This window comes from Prunus persica, chromosome G1, assembly GCF_000346465.2.
Source record: "Prunus persica cultivar Lovell chromosome G1, Prunus_persica_NCBIv2, whole genome shotgun sequence".
NCBI lineage: Eukaryota > Viridiplantae > Streptophyta > Magnoliopsida > Rosales > Rosaceae > Prunus > Prunus persica.
The window spans coordinates 12,083,059-12,102,013 of record NC_034009.1 but is presented as its reverse complement, the minus strand read 5'-3'; the positions used below and the strand labels follow the sequence as shown (position 1 = coordinate 12,102,013).

Below are 18,955 nucleotides of genomic sequence, written 5' to 3'. Positions count from 1 at the left end.
GTTTTATCTTTTATTTTTTTGGCTTACATAGTTTTATCTTTTATGTTGTGATTGCATTGCATGTTTACTTCTTGTGTATCTTTTTTAATTAGTTTTTATTTTATATATTAGATGCATTTTGAGGTATACGACTCATTATATCCTTTGACTAGGTGTATCATTTTTTGTTATCAATGAAATTCACTCATACCGTTGAGTTTTTTGGTAAGTTAAATCTAGGCCAGTTCATTTTAAAATCATTGATACGTTCATGATGACACATTGATAGTATGTGTTAGAAAGAAAGAAAAATCATTAGCAAAATGTTATCTAACATTTGCACTCAACATCTCCAACTCTTACAAAATCAATCCAATGGAACTTTTTGCCGGTAGAGATCCACGTCAGTTTGAAGCTGTATGGGTGGAGTTGTTGGACGGTCAATCCAATGACGAGTTCTGTTGAAGCTTGTAATCAAATCTAACATAATTGGACCTTTTCGTTATGGCCCTTGTACTTTTCTGCATTTCTTCTGAAGTGCTTCTTATTTGCAGAAATCTCGTTTTGCCACCCAAAAACGCATGTCATGCAAGTTTAAATATTGCTTTGGATAGTTAGAAAGTTAAAAAAGCCTCATATAAAAAATACTTTGATTTAGAATGTGCCAACAACTTACATGAATTAGGTGTTTTATATTTTTTTTACGAGTTTTTTTTTTTCCTTTAGGTATAGGAAAGTTGCATTTTTCAGTTCAAGTAATGCACCTTCTTTTGTTTCTTTTGATGAGTTAGGTGGTGTGCTACTTGATTATAGATTTCACCAATAATGGCATAAAAGAAACCATACTTACTTTTCATGAGATGTATGTTTCCATTTGTCATTTCTTTGTCAGACTTTAGTTTACTTTAGCTCAATTTATTTAGATGGAAAATGCAAAAAGTTTATAAAACCTAAAAACGATTTTCAACCAAATTATTACTAATTACTAGAGGTAGACGTGGATTTAGTTAAGTTGACTAGAGCGAATGTACACCGCATTCTGCATCGAATTTGAATCATCCTCCTCGTAATTTAGATTAAATTAAAATAGAATATTAGTTGAATCAACCAAAAAAAAAAATTGCTAATTTGTGGAGAATATTTCTTATTGATTATATTTAAGGCTTCAACCTGGCAATGGCATTAAAGGCTAAAAAGTTTATTTCTTGTCTAGCTTTTGGTAAGAAAACTGCAAACTAGTGGTTGCTGGCTTGCCTTGCCAACAATAATCCAAAACTAAAGGAGCAAATGATAAAAAGAGATCAAAAGAAATTTAGAGATTATATAAATGCGAACTGAGTTTTGATTCCATCAAACCAAAGCGTGTGAATCGGTTTAATTGCTGAGTTTTCTGAACTTTTCATCTTTCTCCTCCTAAAATTCTTTACTTTGACCCTTTACTCTTTCATTCTCTCTTTGCAGCACTTTTCTAGGGTTCCTTTCTTCTTCTTCTTCATCCACAATCATTCTTCTCCTCCTTCATAAAGTCACTCCTTCTGTACCGTTCTCTGTGTCCACATTCTCTCGCTTAGTACACTGTTCAAAATGGCCTCTTTCGCTCCCTCTTCTTCTCTGAATCCGAAACCCGTTTCAGCTCTATCTTTTTCTTCTCCAGATGTTGTTGATGACAGCTATGAAGACTCCTGCAGTATCTGCCTTGAGCCTTTCAACTGCGATGACCCAGCCACTGTATGATCCTTTAGTAACTGAATTCTTTTGTATTTTTGTAGAACTCAGTAGTTTATGCATACCCAACTGACAGTCTCACTGTATCAGTCTTGTAGTGCTGATCATAATGTTGAAATTTAAATTACATGTGGTACTGGCACAGTTGAAAAAACACTGATTTTATGTTCTTACAGTTGCTTTTGGATTATTAGCTGATTGTTTGCTTCTTTCTGGTAGCTGAAATAAACTGCGATCTATCCATTGTCAGTTTTGGTTGGTGTGTTTTTCAGTATAATTTTAAGCACCATTGGCTTCCCTGGAAAATATTCGATATGGGATAATCTGTAATCTTGTGTTTCATTGAAATTCTGTTCTGGATGCATGGATTGATATGTTATTATCAAAACGCATTTGAAATTTAGTCTTCACCTCCCCTACTTGTGTAAAATAGATTATTTTTCAACTCAATCTTTAGGATTCATTTGTGGGATTAAATGGAAATGGAACGGTAGGAATGCACTTAGTTTTGGAATGTGTTTTTTCAGTTTTGGAATGTGTTTTTGAGACCCATTTGCACTTCATTCTTTTCGCTATTTGTATGGCAACAATAATATTTATTCCTTGTAAAAAGAAGTCATCGGTGATATGAGGATGTGCTCCGATGATTGTGATCATTCTATTTTGCAAAAACTGGATATCGTATAGAGGATCACTGAAGCATAGGATGGATATTAGACATCCCTTGTTGAAAAATACGTGCTTTGTCTGAAAGTGTTGTAGCTAGCTTACAGTGACTCGTAGGTTCAGATGTTAAACTGAGTGTTAACTCTTAGAATTTCTTCTTGTTTCAGATTACCAGCTGCAAACATGAATATCATCTTCACTGTATTTTAGAATGGTAATCCCAATTTACTTTATGTATGGGTTTTGTCTTATTTATCTTGCCAAGTAATACATTAATTTTGTCCTCCAGCCATGTAAGTTGTGATTGAGTATTTCTTTGGTGAGAATGATTTTTTTTCTTATTGATCTTGATCTTCCTTTAGGTCACAAAGAAGTAAAGAATGCCCAATTTGTTGGCAGTTACTTGTCTTGAAGGATCCCGCTTGGTATGGAATTTTCTAAAATTCATGCATGTGTCACTTCTTGATTTCTTTCTGCTATGTTTCAATTAATTATTTTGTGGTGTAGTCAAGGGCTTCTAGATGCTGTACAAAATGAGACGCGCTCAAGATCCAGAAAAATATCTTCCACGGCCCCCCAGACTTTTCAACATTCCTATGAGGACTTTGATGTTGAGCACGTAAGATCTTAGTGACATATAATAAATTTGTAACGCTTAATTATTCCTTGTTGAGAACAGGTCTTTCATTGACGAAAAAAAATTGAATTTTCAGGACTCTTTCTCAGATGACTCTGATTTGGATGAGCGTATTATGCAGCATCTTGCTGCTGCTTCAAGCAGAGCTCGTTACATTCGCAGACGGGAAAAACAGAGATCTTCTGGCCTAGGTCCTTCCCATGTTTTTATTTTCTCCCCTCATGAAAATGGGAGTGGTATGCAGCAAACATACCCAACGTCTCCAGAAGAATGCCAAAGTTATGGGTCACCCAGAGGTGATTCACCAACTTCTCAAAGGCCACCTGTTATTCAACCTCCACCATCTTTTATCTGCAGCACTGCCGCCAATAATGATGTTCCTTACAAACCAAGGTATGCGCCTAGGGCTAAAAAGTATTTCCCTCGTGTGGAAGTGCATGAATTTATTTTTTGGTGCCACATACTCTAGAAGTGGATATATGTTCCAGGAAGCTCACGAATTCAAAATTAGTAGTCACAGCAATAAACTGCTTTGTCTTAATCACCTGGAATGCATTTTGCTCCAATTTAGTGCTAAGTGTTCTTTCTTACATCACATGTATATGATCTAAATGTGGTTCTTCTTCTCCATTGTCCACAGTATTGTATTCATCTCCTTTTCATCTTCCTGTGGCTTACCACTTCTTTGTTATTCTAGAGTGCTTTATGGCCAGTCATCACCTGATGGTCCACGCAGACAAAGCCCATCTGAGATGATCAATTTGCCTGAGTCTATCAAATCCAAGTTATCTGCTGCCTCAGCCAGGTAGAAATTCTACTACCATGCTTCACTTCAAAGTGGATGTTTACTCCTTTCATCTGTTTTATACTTACATGCATATATGGTGATTGTGAAAGATACAAAGAGTCAATCTCTAGAAGCACTCGAGGCTTTAAGGAGAAGCTAGTTGCTCGTAACAACTCAGTCAAGGAGCTCAGCAAAGGAGTTCAGCGTGAGATGAGTGCAGGAATTGCTGGTGTTGCACGAATGTTTGAGCGCCTAGACCTTACCCCAAAGAAACCTGGAGCCCCAACTCCAGTTTCTGGTCGTAATGGAGGCACTTCAAACTTCAAGGGAAAAGGTGTGCTAGAGAATGTTATTGTTCAGTCTTGTAACAAAAGTAGCGGGAGAATCGCTGATGAGAGTTCAGATGGACCCTCTCACATCACAGTTGCTGCACCAGGCCGTGTTGGTGTTGAAGTTTCTTCTGCACAGGTATCATAAATTTACATTTTGGAACATTTTTTTGATTCATTAGTTGGTAATTAATAGTGAAGATATGAAACTATGTTCAAATATAGAAAGAACAAGATTTTGATCCTCGTCGCCTTCCTTGAAGCAAAATTAATAGCAACAATTTGCAGAATCATCCCATTTATCCGAACTTGTTTTGCTTGTGTATTATGTGCGAAGCAGTACTAACTTGTACCCGCTTTTCTCACAGAGCGAACACTGATACAATGAAGTTTGGATTTGGCTCCTCGACTGATAGTTTCTGTCTTAACTCTCAAGCGTAAGGCACGTGTTTTACCTCTCAAGCATTAGGCATATCAGTAAGTGACGTTATGCGAAGAGCCAAGCTGCTGGTTGGTTTTGCGTCCTGCATTGCCTATTTATGCGAAATACAAACCATAGTTCCATATGGATGAGTTATTTGCCCTGCCCTACACAATTTTTTTCCTTTGTTGCTTAGTATTAAAGGGATTCTGGGGGAATTCTGTGCCAGTTGCCTCAGGCCGTCAACTGTTTAAACTTATTTTATTATAATATACTGTGTTTTGCTTCTTTGTTGAATCTTGTTTAATTCTCATAACCCGTTATCGAAATTTTAACTTATTTTTGTTGAAAAAAGGGGCTAGAAACCCCATTCGAAAAATTAAAGGAAAATAGGCAGCTTTGCCCCTGGCTCTAATGTTTTATTCAACAATTGATGGCTTGACTGTGACCCGAGCAGAGGTGGACGATGCTGCTGAGTTGTTGTAGTTACTGCTGCTGTTGGTGGTGTTGGCGGTGGCTAATGGTGTGGATGAGGAAGATGGGTCCTTGGACCCATGAAAAGAAGAATATGGAGAATTGGGAATTGGGGCTGGGAATCAGTGAGAGAGAGATGCATAATTGGAGTTTCATCTCAGACAGAGCATGGCATAGAAGAGAAGAAGAAGCGAAGAAGAAAGCAATTTGGGGTTTCATCTTAACTTATGAGAGAGCAGAGAAGAAGAAGAATTTCACACAACCAAAACAAAAAGGTTATAAAAAGGTGATAAGGGCCCAATAAGTAGCCTTTATAGAGGGTGTTTTTGAATGAGTTTCAAAAATAGGGCATTGTTGAATAAAGCATTGGAGTCGGGGCAAAGCCGCCTATTTCGCCCAAAATTAAACAATTGGTAGAGAGACCAGCTCAAGACAGAAACCCAAGTCAGCTAATCTATGAATAGAACAGACCCGGCTTCTGTTGATATCCTCTTGGCATCCCAAAAACATAGTAGCAAAAGGATCCCAAAAACATAGTAGCAAAAGGATCCCAAAAACATAGTAGCAAAAGGATGAAATCTTCTACAACTTTATAGATAAGCCGCACCGCAATGCTGCATTGTAGCCCATATCCCAAGCAATTCTGAGCCCAAAATAGATTCTCATGTCATAACTCAGTTTCTAAGACTTGACCATAACCAAGATTAGCAGCAAACCTACTGCCCAGAGCTCTCTTAGAACACCATCACCAGCAAAGCGACCTCCTTTTCTGTGCTAATTTTAATCACTCCAATAGAGAATTGCCAAGAGAATGGCCAAAGAGCGCACGGATTTCTTAGATTTTCAGTATTGGCATGTTGCCAATCTGCAGCAGCCACAATAATTATATGCAAGCGATATTGGAAGAGAGAGATTCGAACACAAGACATTTGGTGCATGGGTAATTGCTCTTAACCACTTGAAAGCTACAAGCCCTTAACGTTGATTAATCGTTCTTTGTTGTTCAAAATGAATGGTTCCATTCTAGATTAATTTGCTCTCTCTCCCAAAGTCCACAAAGATACAGCGGTAGAGAATGGTATGATAATCTAGGGAAACGTTAATGGCAAAATCTTGGCACAATGGTGGAAGCAGGCGTGTAAGTGCAAATTTATACTATACCTTTGCTAAACTAGCATGGTCATAAAGAGAGGTCCACGACTTATTTCCAAACAGCAGAGACTACAGAGGTCCTCGAGTAATTGTTTCAAATTCAAAATCTTAACAGCACGAAGTTATTAATTGCCGTCAAAACTAAGGTAGCTCTAGATCTGTCCCAAAATAACATCCCCTCCAGAAACCTTGAAGTCTGATGGGACTTCCTCCACATTTAGAACTTTAACCTTCCCGTCAACCACATATGCCGACCATCTGCATAATGAGAGAGCGAATTTCTTCAAAACTGGGAAATTTTAACGGCTATAGTATACACTGTCAGACTGGATAAAAATGAGGAAGGGTGACCCTTAAAAGAAGTAAGAGAAAAGGGAAAGGTGTGGATAAAACGACTAGTGATCATACCTTTGAGAGCGAGGTCCAAGCAAAGCACCAGAGAGATCTTTATCCAATTCCAAGCTTTTGTGGAAGCTCCCATCAAAGTCCCCATAGAACTCAATCTATTTAGCCAAATTACAAATAATTAAAATGATGCTGCACTAATTACATGGAAACAATAATTCACTATTGCGTCAAAGGCATACTGAATCGCACTATTGCTAGACTTTGGAGGAATTTCCAAATGCAGTATGTAAGTGTGTACAAGCACAATCAGTTATCAAACTTAAATGTGACCTAGCCTGCCAAAGATGGCCGGTCCCTTATTTTCTTAAATTACTCAAGACAATTTTAAAAAATAAAACTTCACACAGAAAGATTTAAAAAAAAAACCTGATCGTTCTCCAAGTTATCCTTGAGACAGACCCATGAAATGAAATATATTATAACTTCTCAGTACAAGGACTATGATTAACTAGAATTCGAAATACGATTTTGGAAATGATGATCCATGAGTCATGAGGCCAGTGGCCCTGCATCTACAACCTAGGCAAGAAGGACATCCATTTATTTACTTTTTGCTTGAAATTCAAGTCATTAAGAGCAGTGTAGATTAAAACATACTTATTTTGGGAAATAAGAAGATGGTACTTAATAAAAGGAATAACTTACAGCATCTGTGGCTTCAAGTTTGTTTGCCCAGCCATTCATAACATATGGATCATTAACAGCTACACAAATCACAGAATCGATCCCTTTAGCCTTAAACTTATCAATTTGCTTCTTGTAACTAGGCACATGCTGCTGAGAACAAACGCCCGTGAAGGCACCCTGACATATTGCAAACAAAAAACCCATGTAAATTCCTCTTTCTACGAACTTCTAGAATTCAGAAATTCATGCTTTTGATTCATATTTTATTCAATATTTTAGGGTTTCGCTAAAACTAAATGGGGCTTGTCAATGTCTGTATAAACGTGAAAAACAAAAATTGCACCTGCAACACTAACTAACCAGTAACCACTACATCAAATTAAAAACCCATGATATAAATAGGGAGAGGAACTTACAGGGAGGCCAAAGATGACGACTTTCTTGTCCTGAAACACAAAATTTCACAAAAAAGACAACAAATTTGAGCCTCCAAAAAGCTTGACAATTTACTTAATTGTAAAGTAAACAGAAATACAAAAGCAAAAACAAAAACCTTGAAAATGTCTTTGAGAGGAGTGGTGGCGAAATTCGAGGAGACGCCTTCGTCCCAGGTCCGAGCTTTCTGGAGGGAAACATTAGGGGCGGCCGAGACTATGTCGGTTCCGGCTGCAACCGCCGCGTAGGCTCTTGATTGAGCTCCCATTTGGAAACCTCCGGCCACTGATTTCATTGCAGAGTAGCTTGCTCGCTTCAGAAGTGTAGACGCCATTGCTTCGCAGCAGCTGAGTTCTCCGAGTGGTAGCTCTGGTTCGTTGGTTCTTTGGTTCGTAGTTTGTAAGTAGTTCTACAATTCAGGAGACGGTGGTGGCTGTATTTCGTTACATGGGCAGATGGTAATTACGTTGGGTCGGAGGATCCTAACGGTCTTTACAGTCCTGCTCACTTGGGCTTGGCGCTGAGGCCTTAGACTCGTCACGTCCGGATGACCTAATATAATTTTATTTATGGGCTAGCATGGGCTATATTGAACATAAATTTTAAACATGAAACCCAAAACTCCAAAACTATGTCGTTCTGATCAGAAGAACAATTTCATTACGAGTTTTTGTAGCTCAGGTGGCTAAGAGCATTTTAAATAGGCTGGGATAAAAATAAAAACTTCCATCATAAAATATAACAAAATTGCAAGGAACTTGTAGCTCAAGTAATTAAGAATATTTACTCATGTACCCGAGGTTTTAGGTTCGATTCACCCCTCCCCTAGTATGGCTTGTATATTATATATATATATACCAACACCTAATTATTAATTTAAGGTTTTAATCACACATTTTTTAAAACAAATGTCAGAACTTCTAATTACTACAGGAGATGGGGATTTCTCACACACACATAACTATGATATCATGGAAATTTGAACCTAAAATTCATATTGTAATTATGCAAAAATGTTTCTATTCTAATTTTATTGTTTTTAGTTTTTATCTATGTATAGGATTTTAAGTTATTTTTTATATAATCAGTTTATTGAAAGAATTTGGAACTGGTGGATTGGCTCGTGATTCATTTATAAGACCTAACCATACATTTGTTGGTTGACAAGTCACTTAACCAAACAAAACCCAGCCCGCAACATGGATTTTATAGACCGGCCTACAGTCCTACTTCAATCATCTATCAATAGGCTGTAGCCAAACATGATCTATAGTGGTCACATATGTCCTTTATCATCCTCCTTTACAACGATTATAAGGTTTTGAGAGAGATTGACATGAAATATGAAGCAGCTGTATACATGTTGTTTTCTTCCCACTACTTTACGTGGTTTAGAGTTTCATTTTTTTTTCTCACCTTTCTAAATGCTACTACGTCATCTCATTTTCATTTGAGAGAAAAACTTACATATGTTAGGATGTCTTGCATTATCATGTATTTCAATATTCTCATATGACAATATACGATTAATTTGTAATACTGTCACAATAACATTCCCGTTACATGAAAGTTCTTTTTCTTTCCTTGCGTGATATGCTTCAGGACTTGTGACTAATTGGTGTGGTATTCACTTTTGAAATAAGCTTTTCAATTTTAAGACATAGATACAAACTGTGGGTGGGGAACCACAGGATTCATTCTGTTCATTAAATTATTCACCGATTGTTTGAAAGTTTGACACATTGATGATCCCACCACAGATGGGCAAGTGCTGCTACTAGATCTCTGATCTCAAATCTCAAATCTCACCCCAATCCAAAAAGAAAGAAAAGAAAAGAAAAGGAAAGGAAAAAAAGAAAGTGCTAGCTAGATCTCAATGAAATTTCAAAGCAAATATTCCCTGACAGTAGTGTTCTTATTTCCTTCAACTTAATTTGTCGCTCTCATTCTTTTCTATTGTTCCACCAACAGGTTTGCAAACATTTCTTTTGCAAACTCAAAAGAAAGCTATTAGTTTACTGAAGCTCTCAGTTCATATCAGCAGACAGGGTTTGCATCAAAAGTGCAAGGTCTCATGTGGGCAGATGGGCTGCCAGTAGGAAGCGTCAGAGAAGTTGATAAGCTATATATATAACAAAAAGAACGATCATATACAGATTAAAAAGACATGGTGCCAAAGAGAAAACTACTCAAAAATTGACCTCCAAAAATGAAAGCAACACACTTTATGAAATGCATGCAGTACTGTATAAAAGTGACATGCTGAGTAAGAGTCTGATGTGTTTTTGTTCTTTTTTCAAAACTTAGAGAGATTTTAAAATGTAAATCCTGTGTCGGTGCATTGCATATTTCTTATTATTTTATCTGTCGGTTTTAAGTTGGATGCTCTAATTTTATGACAAATAACCGAAAATTTTATGCCGTATGAGAGTAGGATTTGGTAATTATGCATCAATCAGACACTCTGTAACGAGTCTATATCGATCTCAAGACATCATGTAAAGTTGAGAGAGAGGAAAGAGATGAGTGACCAATTATGTCATGATTAAAGAGAAATTTGAAAGTTGATGGCTGCAATGATGCAGCTCCCCTGCCAACGGTCCTAATAGATTCCCATATTAAACAAGACCTATGTTGATACGTAATGAATAGCTTTCCATTAGGTTGATTTGCAACCAGCCAAATTGCTCACATGCTGTCACATCTTTTTTTCTTCTTCTTTCTTTTTCCTTCTAATTATTCCTTGAATTAAAACAAAACCAAGATATTTTCTTCCAATTTCAGATCCAGCAAGCTAACAAAGTTTGTTTTCTGTATCTTGCAGCTAAAACTTTCTCCAAGATTTCTTCTTTCCCCAGTTGGATTTATGCTCGGTAACTGGGGCCACTTGGTTTGATGTCAAACATCAAATTACTTGTTCTTCAAAAGCAGAACACTGTAAATCTCATAAGAAATTAATTAAGATCTACTAGTTCTGCTGCCTTCAATCAATTTAAGATAAGAGGTCCCATTTTGGACAAGTAAATTAATTACATTATTGACTTATTAGTCATCTATTGAAATAAAATTTGAATAAAACAATTTAATTAATAGAATCAATCTAATGAATTAGAAAAGTTCATCCTATATCCAACCTAACAATCCCCATACATGTCCACAATTCTAAGGGTACAAACCTTTGGTAAGCCTCCCCTTGACAGAGTAAGGAACAAAATATATAGCTTTTCCTTGCCTTGCCATACATGTGTATATCATCACCATAACATAAAATAGTAGCATCATAAAACCCTTGCCTTGCCCATGTTGGGCAAAGGGGCTCATCTGTAGAAATTTTATTGCATTGTACACTTCATGATGAGGTTCTAATCTCATCCATTTTTGGGTCTAAAAGCACAGTCAGAAGATACTTGGGAAACCGTCCTTTTGTGATGATCAGTTTGTGATGATCTGTGGGATTTTGTGTTGTACGACGCAAACCTTCCCTGCCTGTGCTTTCTTCTTGGCTGAGATGACTGGGGGATAAAAACCCCTGTTCCTTTGGTTTCTCTTCTGCGAGATTGTTCATACAGAGAAGTAGGTTGTGCAGGTGGATGATGGATTGCACAGGAGAAAGCCTGAAAATTGAAGCACAGTTAATTAATACATGTGATGTTGTTTCAAAACAAACCTACAAGAAACATATAAAAACTGAAACTCAAATATGATAAGTAAATGCATGAAGAAATGGAATAATGAAAATGATGTGTGTATGTATGTACCTGAAGAGAAACTGAAGGGCAAGTTGCAACAGGGTCCTCATCATCATCCATAATTAGCAGAGAGATTTGCCTAGTTAAGTCTGCAAAGAACAAGTCATCTTCAAGCTTTTCCATGGTTACTTCCAGATCTTCTTCTTAATCTAGAAATTGGGTAGTGTTTGTTGTCTGTGTTATGCAGACTAAGTGAGGAGGGGTTTGAAATCTTCCAATCTAACTCCCTTCAAATCTATGGGAATCAGTCTGATTTTAAATAGGAGAAAGCAGGGGATGGGTTGGTTAAGTCCCACTACACATGGCTTGTGCAGCCATGTGGGAATGGTGGGGTCTGAATGGCAGTTGGCCTATCTGTTTTTAAGTCCCACTGGGCCCTACAAGAATCATGTAGTGTGTCATCATATTATCCAGTTGCCCAAAAAGAGATGAGGAACAGCAGGCAACACAACCCACACCCAGATATCCCATCCAAGATAGATTCAAAATCTCTAGCAACCTACAGACTTGGTTGTAAATGAGTTCTCTGCCTCTCATCCATATTTCCTAAAAAAGAACAAGTGTATGTTTCAAGATCCACAAATAGTCCTATGTAAACATGGTACATATTATAGTATAGTTTTCTTTGAAGGATCAAGATAAAGTTGAGGTTTTCAGTTAGGGGAGAAACTATTTTTCACTCTCAGATTCATACCTTGCATAAGCTAGAAATAGAAAAGAAAAAAATCAATCAAAATAACAAAAGTGATGGGTACTTCTGAAAATGAAAGGAGCATGATGTCTGCCAAGGGTGCAAATAGCACCTCACCATCGTTAAACAACATGTTGCTCAGCCTCAACTTGCAAGACTGTAAATCTTTGTCAAACACAGCAGTCATATCTAGAAAATATATAATTTGAAGAATGCCTTAATTCCAATCTTAGATGCATTCCTTGTATAAGACAGAAAAAGAAAAGGAAAAAACAAAAGTGATGGGTGCAAAATGAAAGGAGAATTATGTGTATGCTGAAAATCAACCACCAAGAGTGCAAAGAGCACCACTTGGTTCACCATGGTTAAGCAGCAACATGTTGGTCAGATTCATTATGCAGATTGTAAATCTTTGGCAAGCATCTGGTAGAGTGTGGGCCAGCAGTCATAAGTAGAAAAATAGACCTCTTGCCAGATAAATTTGATCTTTTGTGTTCTTGGCTTTTTCTACTTCTTCATTCATATCCTCTTTAAGAAACACAGAGAGAGAGAAGAAAAATCATTAAAAGAGAATAGAGAGAGCTGTCCTGTACTCCAAACTGTGTCAGTCAGTCAATTGCAAGCATTAACCAAGATAGATGCATTATTATTCTCTCTTTTCTTTTCTTTTTTTTGTTCTTTTCCACTTGTTCGCTCATAATCATATATAGCTAGCTCTCAGCTGAATGCACTTTACTTTTCTTTGGAAAGCAAGTCTTGAATTATATGGTGTTGCTTGGTCCACATCCCATTTCCACACTGTTTCCTGGCTGGCATTGACTGAGCATTCTGGTGCATGCAATTTCATGACCCCTGCAAATATTATATATATATATATATATATTATAGAATTTTAATGAGGATTATTACTTTGAAATTTCCTCATTTCTTGGAGACTTGGAGTGGAATGTTGGGTTGTAGTGGGATCCAGCCAGGAAGGAACCTTGAAACTGATCATAGGGCTCAAATTAATGGACAAAAGTCACTTTTGTTCCCTATTATTTGGCACTTTAACCACTTTTGATCCTATAGTTTCAATTTCATCAATTTTGTCATTGTAATTTCGTATTTGAAGCAATTCAAGGACATGTTAGTATTCTTGTTAATTTCTTTAATGATGCAAGGGGCAATTTCGTCAACCCAAAACCCTTGAGCGTAAATGCTTATTTGAAATTCTCCTCATTTTATATTAGGGCTCGAAATTTAACCACTAATCCCAATTTTTGAAGAACTCTAAACCTAAATAACCAATTTCAAGCCCTAATATGAAAATAGGGGAGTTTTAGACGAGCTTTCATACTCAGAAATTTTGGGTTGATGAAATTGCCCTTTGCATCATCAAAGAAATTAACATGAATACTAACTTGTCCTTAAATTGTTACAAATACGAAACTACAGGGTCAAAATTGACAGAATTGAAACTACAGAGTTCAAAATAATTGAAGTGCCAAACTATAAGGACTAAAAGTGACTTTGTTGTTGAACCATTTAATTTGGTATGAAAACCTCATCCTAAAGTTGTCATAATTTTATTTTCTATGGATAACTTGACAGCTGCGCATGCACAAGTAACCTTTGGTAGTCTGTTATCCAATTGACTTGTCTGATTTTTCAATGGGATGTTTGGAGATCTGTGGCTTCTCCTTGGCCTTGCATCATAAGAATCTTTTGTGTTGAATTTTAGTAAAATTAAAATGGCATCCCTCATATTATGAAAAATTACACTAATATCTCCTATCAGAGTTTGTTATGGAAAATTTTGATCTAGTTTGGCAATCTACCACTCATTTACTTATTGTCGGTACAAGTATAATACAAGTGAAATTCATTTAGGACATGAAATCTGATTGACAATAGGAATTCATAACATAACCGTGAATCTCTCATCCAAAACACATTCTCATCCAAACAATTTTACTAAGGGCAACTTGAAACTGTAAAATCTCATTGCTCTCATGGTGATAATAAAAGATCAATGATCTTCAAAGACATATTCGAAGAGAAAATTTACATTTTAGAATGGTATTCAAACCTTGCCTCACCAATTCTGCCTCTTGCTTCAACAGTTTCAGGGAGAGAATCTTCAAAAGCTTTGTGAGTCCTGTGGTCTTTAGTTATATCAAGGGAAAAACTTATGTCTCGCCTGCTGTATCCATATCTGCAATCCCATCAACTCCCTTGAAAACAACTCGTAGCTTTCTCAGACATGAAGTTTTCTTGTCGTTCTTAGTGGTTGTACCAATCGCATGGACAACATCTTTGGGAATCTTACCGATTAGATCAAAAAGTGGTATGCTTAGGTTTGATCTGGTCATCTCTTCTAGTACAGGTGGCGCCTGCATGTACAGACTCTTCCCTCTATGTGTGATGCTTGCTTTCGACAATAGCAATTTAGGGTGCTCTTTAAGTAGATCAATGAACTGTTGCCATAAAACTTGAATTAGGACAAGCATTAAAATAATCAAACATATGACTGATGCCTCAAATCAGAATTTCACTATGAGAAAAAATAATTTAAGCATTTAACAACATTTGCTTTGTTTTGACAAAAGAGAAGAGACTAGGAAGAACAGTCTAACCTATGTTTATTGAGAAGTTGATTCGTATGCAGTTTTGCTGGCCAACTCAGTTAATTTAGAAACTAGAATCACTATTTGTTTCTTGAGAAACCAACCTTTTTGCAAACCACAAAAAAAATAGGCCAAGGGTGACATAAAAAGAAACGCCAAGGAAGAACAATATTACTACTCAGATGGTTTTGACTATAAGTTAGGTCAAAAGGATTATAACTGGAAACATAGTAAAACATATAGCATGCATCTCCAAAGCATACTATAGCTTTCATCAGACAAGCAAAAGATTCCCATTGATCTTAGATTCTTAGGAACACTATAACCACAAAGACTATCATGCAAGACTCAGAAACATCAAGATGAAAGTTGACACCAAAACTAAATTTCTCAAACTTAATCAAGAAGAAATATTTTTGTTCATGATTCACAGGAACCAAATCCTAGCAACCAAAGGAAATTGAAAATAACCTTTTCCAAAGTAATTGAGGTGTCCAGCTGAATAAGAACACCTGGGCCGCATACAAGACAGTCTTTGTCCTTCACAAATTCAGTCACTTCAGTGTGGAGACCTTCTGCACCATTATACCTACAAAAGACTCTGATCATTCAGTACATACTGAAACAAGTTTGGTTAGAAAAAGAAGAAAAACCCACAAAAATCTGCAGCCATTCTCTTTAATGGCGATTATAGTGATGTTCAACAATGAACCAGCCGCTAGATTAACAAATTTGACAATGTAAGAAGATCTTTGTGGTTTGCACAACTTTCACATTGAATCTAACCTTTTGGGGCTCAACAATAATGAAATGCAAACTTGGAGGAATAAGATACATTTAAGAGAGGGGGAGATTCAGTAATTCTAAACTTTTTTGCAGGTGGTCATTCATTAATCCAATACATCAATTTGAAACCATAATATGACATCTGGACAAGATTCACAAGAATGTACTGTCAGGTAATATAGAATAGAAAATGGAACGCACGTTAAATAGTTTGACAGGGTTTTGCTGCATCCCGATGCAATCTTCAATGTTTCTAGCACACATGCAGCTGATATAATCGCATTTGTGGAAGCAATAGCTGGTATGATGTTCTTCACAACACCCTGTAAACAGCAAAATCTGCTTATTACAGAAGGGACACAAATAGTAGTATCAATGCTGTAAAGCTGCAACTACATAGGTACCAAAAATTGCAAGTCATTTATCTTTCCCATATAAATTAACAGCAAAGGCCAAACCATGCCAGAAAATCTTAAAGAAAAATAATCTTAGGAGAAACAGACATCTGTAAGAATATATACATATATATGTATATATACACACACATACCTGAGTAAGGGAATATGTAACTCCGGGAATACCGAAAAGCTCAGCTCTCTTGGTAGCCTATTGAGCAGCAAAATGAGTGTAAAAATGAAAATCCATAAAAATATCTTTCTTTAAATCACTACATGATTGCACTTTATTGACCTCGTTGTAGACCCACTTCATATGCTCTGGATCATCTGGATCAAAAGCCTTACCGCTATGCACCTATATGTAGAATGCATGTTTAGTTGGCATACAAGAAGTTGAGAACTTATGGAACAGTTTTAAGGTGCACGGAAAAGTAAAGGGGAAACAAATATTGAAATTGTGAGCAATGTATTACCTCATCCCATTTAATTAAGTGAGCATATTCAATACAATGAGCAGCAGTTCTAGGTGTTTCTGCAAGGGTGCATAGAGGGAACTTCACTTGAGGTGGAAAAAGCCAGATGGTGCACTCAAAGCACGGAGTGACCCCTGGCACAATGACCCTAGCATGTCCCTGAAAACCTTCAGTCCCACCATCTACCATAGGTTTGCTTGTTTCTTCCAGTGCACTATCATCAGAATCATACTCTTCCAAATGGAAAAGAAAAAAAATGTAACAGGCCACGTTTAGCTCAAGTATAGTACAGTAAAAACAAGTCATTTCAGGAATGATAGTAATGGGTAGCATGGGATAAGACCTAGATAAAAAGAATTTGAAAAGAACCTGAAAATGTCGTTATATAAAAGAGCATCAAGGCAAATTTCACCAAGAAACAAAGGATCTGTTACTAGAGATAAAAGTTCAAACCAAAGCTGAACCAATTTTGGCGCCTTAAACTTGCAATATATATCAAATATATCAAAAAGCAAGCTTATTGACCAAAATAATTAGACAAAATACTACAGCAACAATTTAGGTTGAGAAATCATCATCAAAGAATCAACAAGTGCAAAATATAATCACAGAAACCTGATTACAGGAGCATCTGAAGTCATGTAATACTTCTAATAAATTACACAAACTGTTGGACAGAGAGACAAAATATGAGCAAAATGGATAGGTTGAGGGTACATACCAAGAAAACTACAAGCAACAGAATTTATGTAGCTCCGAGCCTCAATGGAATCAAGACCGAGGGCAATAATGCTGAATTTGCTATAAAATTCAAGCTCTTTGTCCTCAATCCGGCAAAAATGTGGAACAATATTTACACCACTAACTCTTTCCATGACACGTTTTGCAGCCACCTCAGCCTTTGGCTTACCTACATCTTCAAGTCTACAACAATAACTTCATGAGCAAAGCATTTTAACAAGAAACTGAAATGCTAACTCTTTTTCTTCCTTTGTTTTTCATATTGAATATCAAAATAGATAATACCAAAGCAGATAAACTGCTAATATCGAAGTAAAACACACAAACATCAACAATAGTTCACGATTGAGATTCCAAAAACAGGTTCATAGAACTTCAGCTAAGAGAAATTTAGCAAAACCATAGTATTGAGAGACTACACAGTTAGTGCACCACTTATGCTCCATCTTCCAAGCAAGGTTTACCATATTAGTATTCAAATAATTTTTAGCAGTGAAATACAGTGAACTGGGCAATAAACTCGCATACATTCATGTAACTCACCCATTCAAAAAATACGCACGAGAAAGTTAAACATAAAAGCACCAAGAAAATCAAGTAACCTGAAAAGGAACTGGCGATTGAGATTAGAAACCTCGATGCGATCCATGTCTATAACCTCAAGTTTTCGAAAACCAGATAAAGCCAAGTCCTTGAGCAGTTCACAGCCCAACCCACCAGCCCCAACCACCAACACTCTCCCGTATTCTTTGAGGTCGTCTCTCAGCTGCAACAAAATCAAAATAAGAAACCCAAAATCGTATAATCGAATGTTACAGAGAGAGGGAAAAGGGCGAGAAGGGTTTACTGCGGGACCGGGTTCGAAGTTGGGTCCGACGAGATTGCCGGGTCGGAGGAGGAGCTTGTCGAGGTCCCTCGATCGGCTCTCTTGGGCAGTGGGTTCTGCTGCCATTGCTATCTCTCTCCCTTCCACAGTGCCTGTGTGTCTTCTTCTGGTTGCTGTTTTGCTTCTGAGAAGACGAGAAAACCCAACGTACAAAAACCAGAGAATCTTCTACTTAGCTAAACCAAAGCTTGTTTGTGAATCGAGTGAGCGACGGGGTTGTAAGGCTAGGCCAGTAGGCTTGATTTTCACGCTTCCAGAATGAATGAATGAATGAATGAATGAAGCCGCTTCTTTCTTTTTCTTTTTTTCTTTTTTGGTTTGTTTGTTTTGCAACTGTGATTAAAATTTTGAACCCGGGAGATTAGGATCCCTACCCCATGTTAGTCCAAATTTAAAGACGTACACTACTTTTCATATTAGAGAACAAAAATATTGTCCCTTTGAGGCCAAAATAAGAAATCGACAAAATATTTTTATTTTTATTTTTATTTTTAAAGGAAATCAAATTAGAATTTTGAGTAGCATACAGGGTATCATCTCTCTTGTACCTAAATCATGAATTGACATTAGGTATTTCTACATCTTTATTGGGGTTTTGGGTGGTTATTCACTAATCCTTTATTATAAAGAAAGTCTTTGTTAGGGTTGAGAGAGAGATTTCAGTAGAACGGTCAGTACGTGACGATAATTTTAAGAGTCATGCTAGGGAGACCAACTTTAGATACTAATTTGTGTACCATCTCTCTAATAGAGGTGGGGCCCACCAATACAATGGGTCCCACACTCTATTAGAGAGATGGTACACAAGTTGGTATCTAAAGTTGGTCTCCCTAGCATTTTCCTAATTTTAATGTATATTATTAGAATACCGCCACACAGTATAACTAAAAGATGAGTTTTTTTTTTTTTACTCTCTTGACATTAAATTGTGATATCTTACCAATTTTTAAAAAGGTTGGGACAAAATTAACAATGGGCCAAT

At 36.8% G+C, this 18,955-nt stretch overlaps 4 protein-coding genes across 4 annotated transcripts; 1 reads left to right on the top strand and 3 right to left on the bottom strand.

Annotated features, from left to right (window-relative positions):
- LOC18789908 (E3 ubiquitin-protein ligase RHF1A) lies at window positions 1,254-4,860 on the top strand. Its single transcript, XM_020559663.1, has 8 exons — window positions 1,254-1,707; window positions 2,538-2,584; window positions 2,733-2,795; window positions 2,878-2,989; window positions 3,084-3,400; window positions 3,705-3,812; window positions 3,905-4,262; window positions 4,492-4,860. The coding sequence occupies exons 1-8, from the start codon at window positions 1,564-1,566 to the stop codon at window positions 4,501-4,503; spliced, it is 1,161 nt and encodes a 386-aa protein (XP_020415252.1). The 5' UTR covers window positions 1,254-1,563; the 3' UTR covers window positions 4,504-4,860.
- Window positions 6,144-8,185, bottom strand: LOC18792220 (peroxiredoxin-2F, mitochondrial). The gene is made up of 5 exons (XM_007223410.2): window positions 7,759-8,185; window positions 7,622-7,651; window positions 7,224-7,382; window positions 6,579-6,673; window positions 6,144-6,428 (listed from the first exon to the last, which is right to left on the bottom strand). The coding sequence occupies exons 1-5, from the start codon at window positions 7,972-7,974 to the stop codon at window positions 6,323-6,325; spliced, it is 606 nt and encodes a 201-aa protein (XP_007223472.1). The 5' UTR covers window positions 7,975-8,185; the 3' UTR covers window positions 6,144-6,322.
- Window positions 10,619-11,885, bottom strand: LOC18788610. Its single transcript, XM_007225793.2, has 2 exons — window positions 11,399-11,885; window positions 10,619-11,254 (listed from the first exon to the last, which is right to left on the bottom strand). Exons 1-2 carry the CDS (start codon window positions 11,510-11,512, stop codon window positions 11,009-11,011), a joined length of 360 nt encoding a protein of 119 aa, XP_007225855.1. The 5' UTR covers window positions 11,513-11,885; the 3' UTR covers window positions 10,619-11,008.
- LOC18792137 (NEDD8-activating enzyme E1 catalytic subunit) lies at window positions 13,930-18,339 on the bottom strand. Its single transcript, XM_007222034.2, has 9 exons — window positions 17,935-18,339; window positions 17,690-17,853; window positions 17,068-17,270; window positions 16,347-16,579; window positions 16,166-16,228; window positions 16,025-16,081; window positions 15,677-15,798; window positions 15,161-15,278; window positions 13,930-14,539 (listed from the first exon to the last, which is right to left on the bottom strand). Exons 1-9 carry the CDS (start codon window positions 18,037-18,039, stop codon window positions 14,252-14,254), a joined length of 1,353 nt encoding a protein of 450 aa, XP_007222096.1. The 5' UTR covers window positions 18,040-18,339; the 3' UTR covers window positions 13,930-14,251.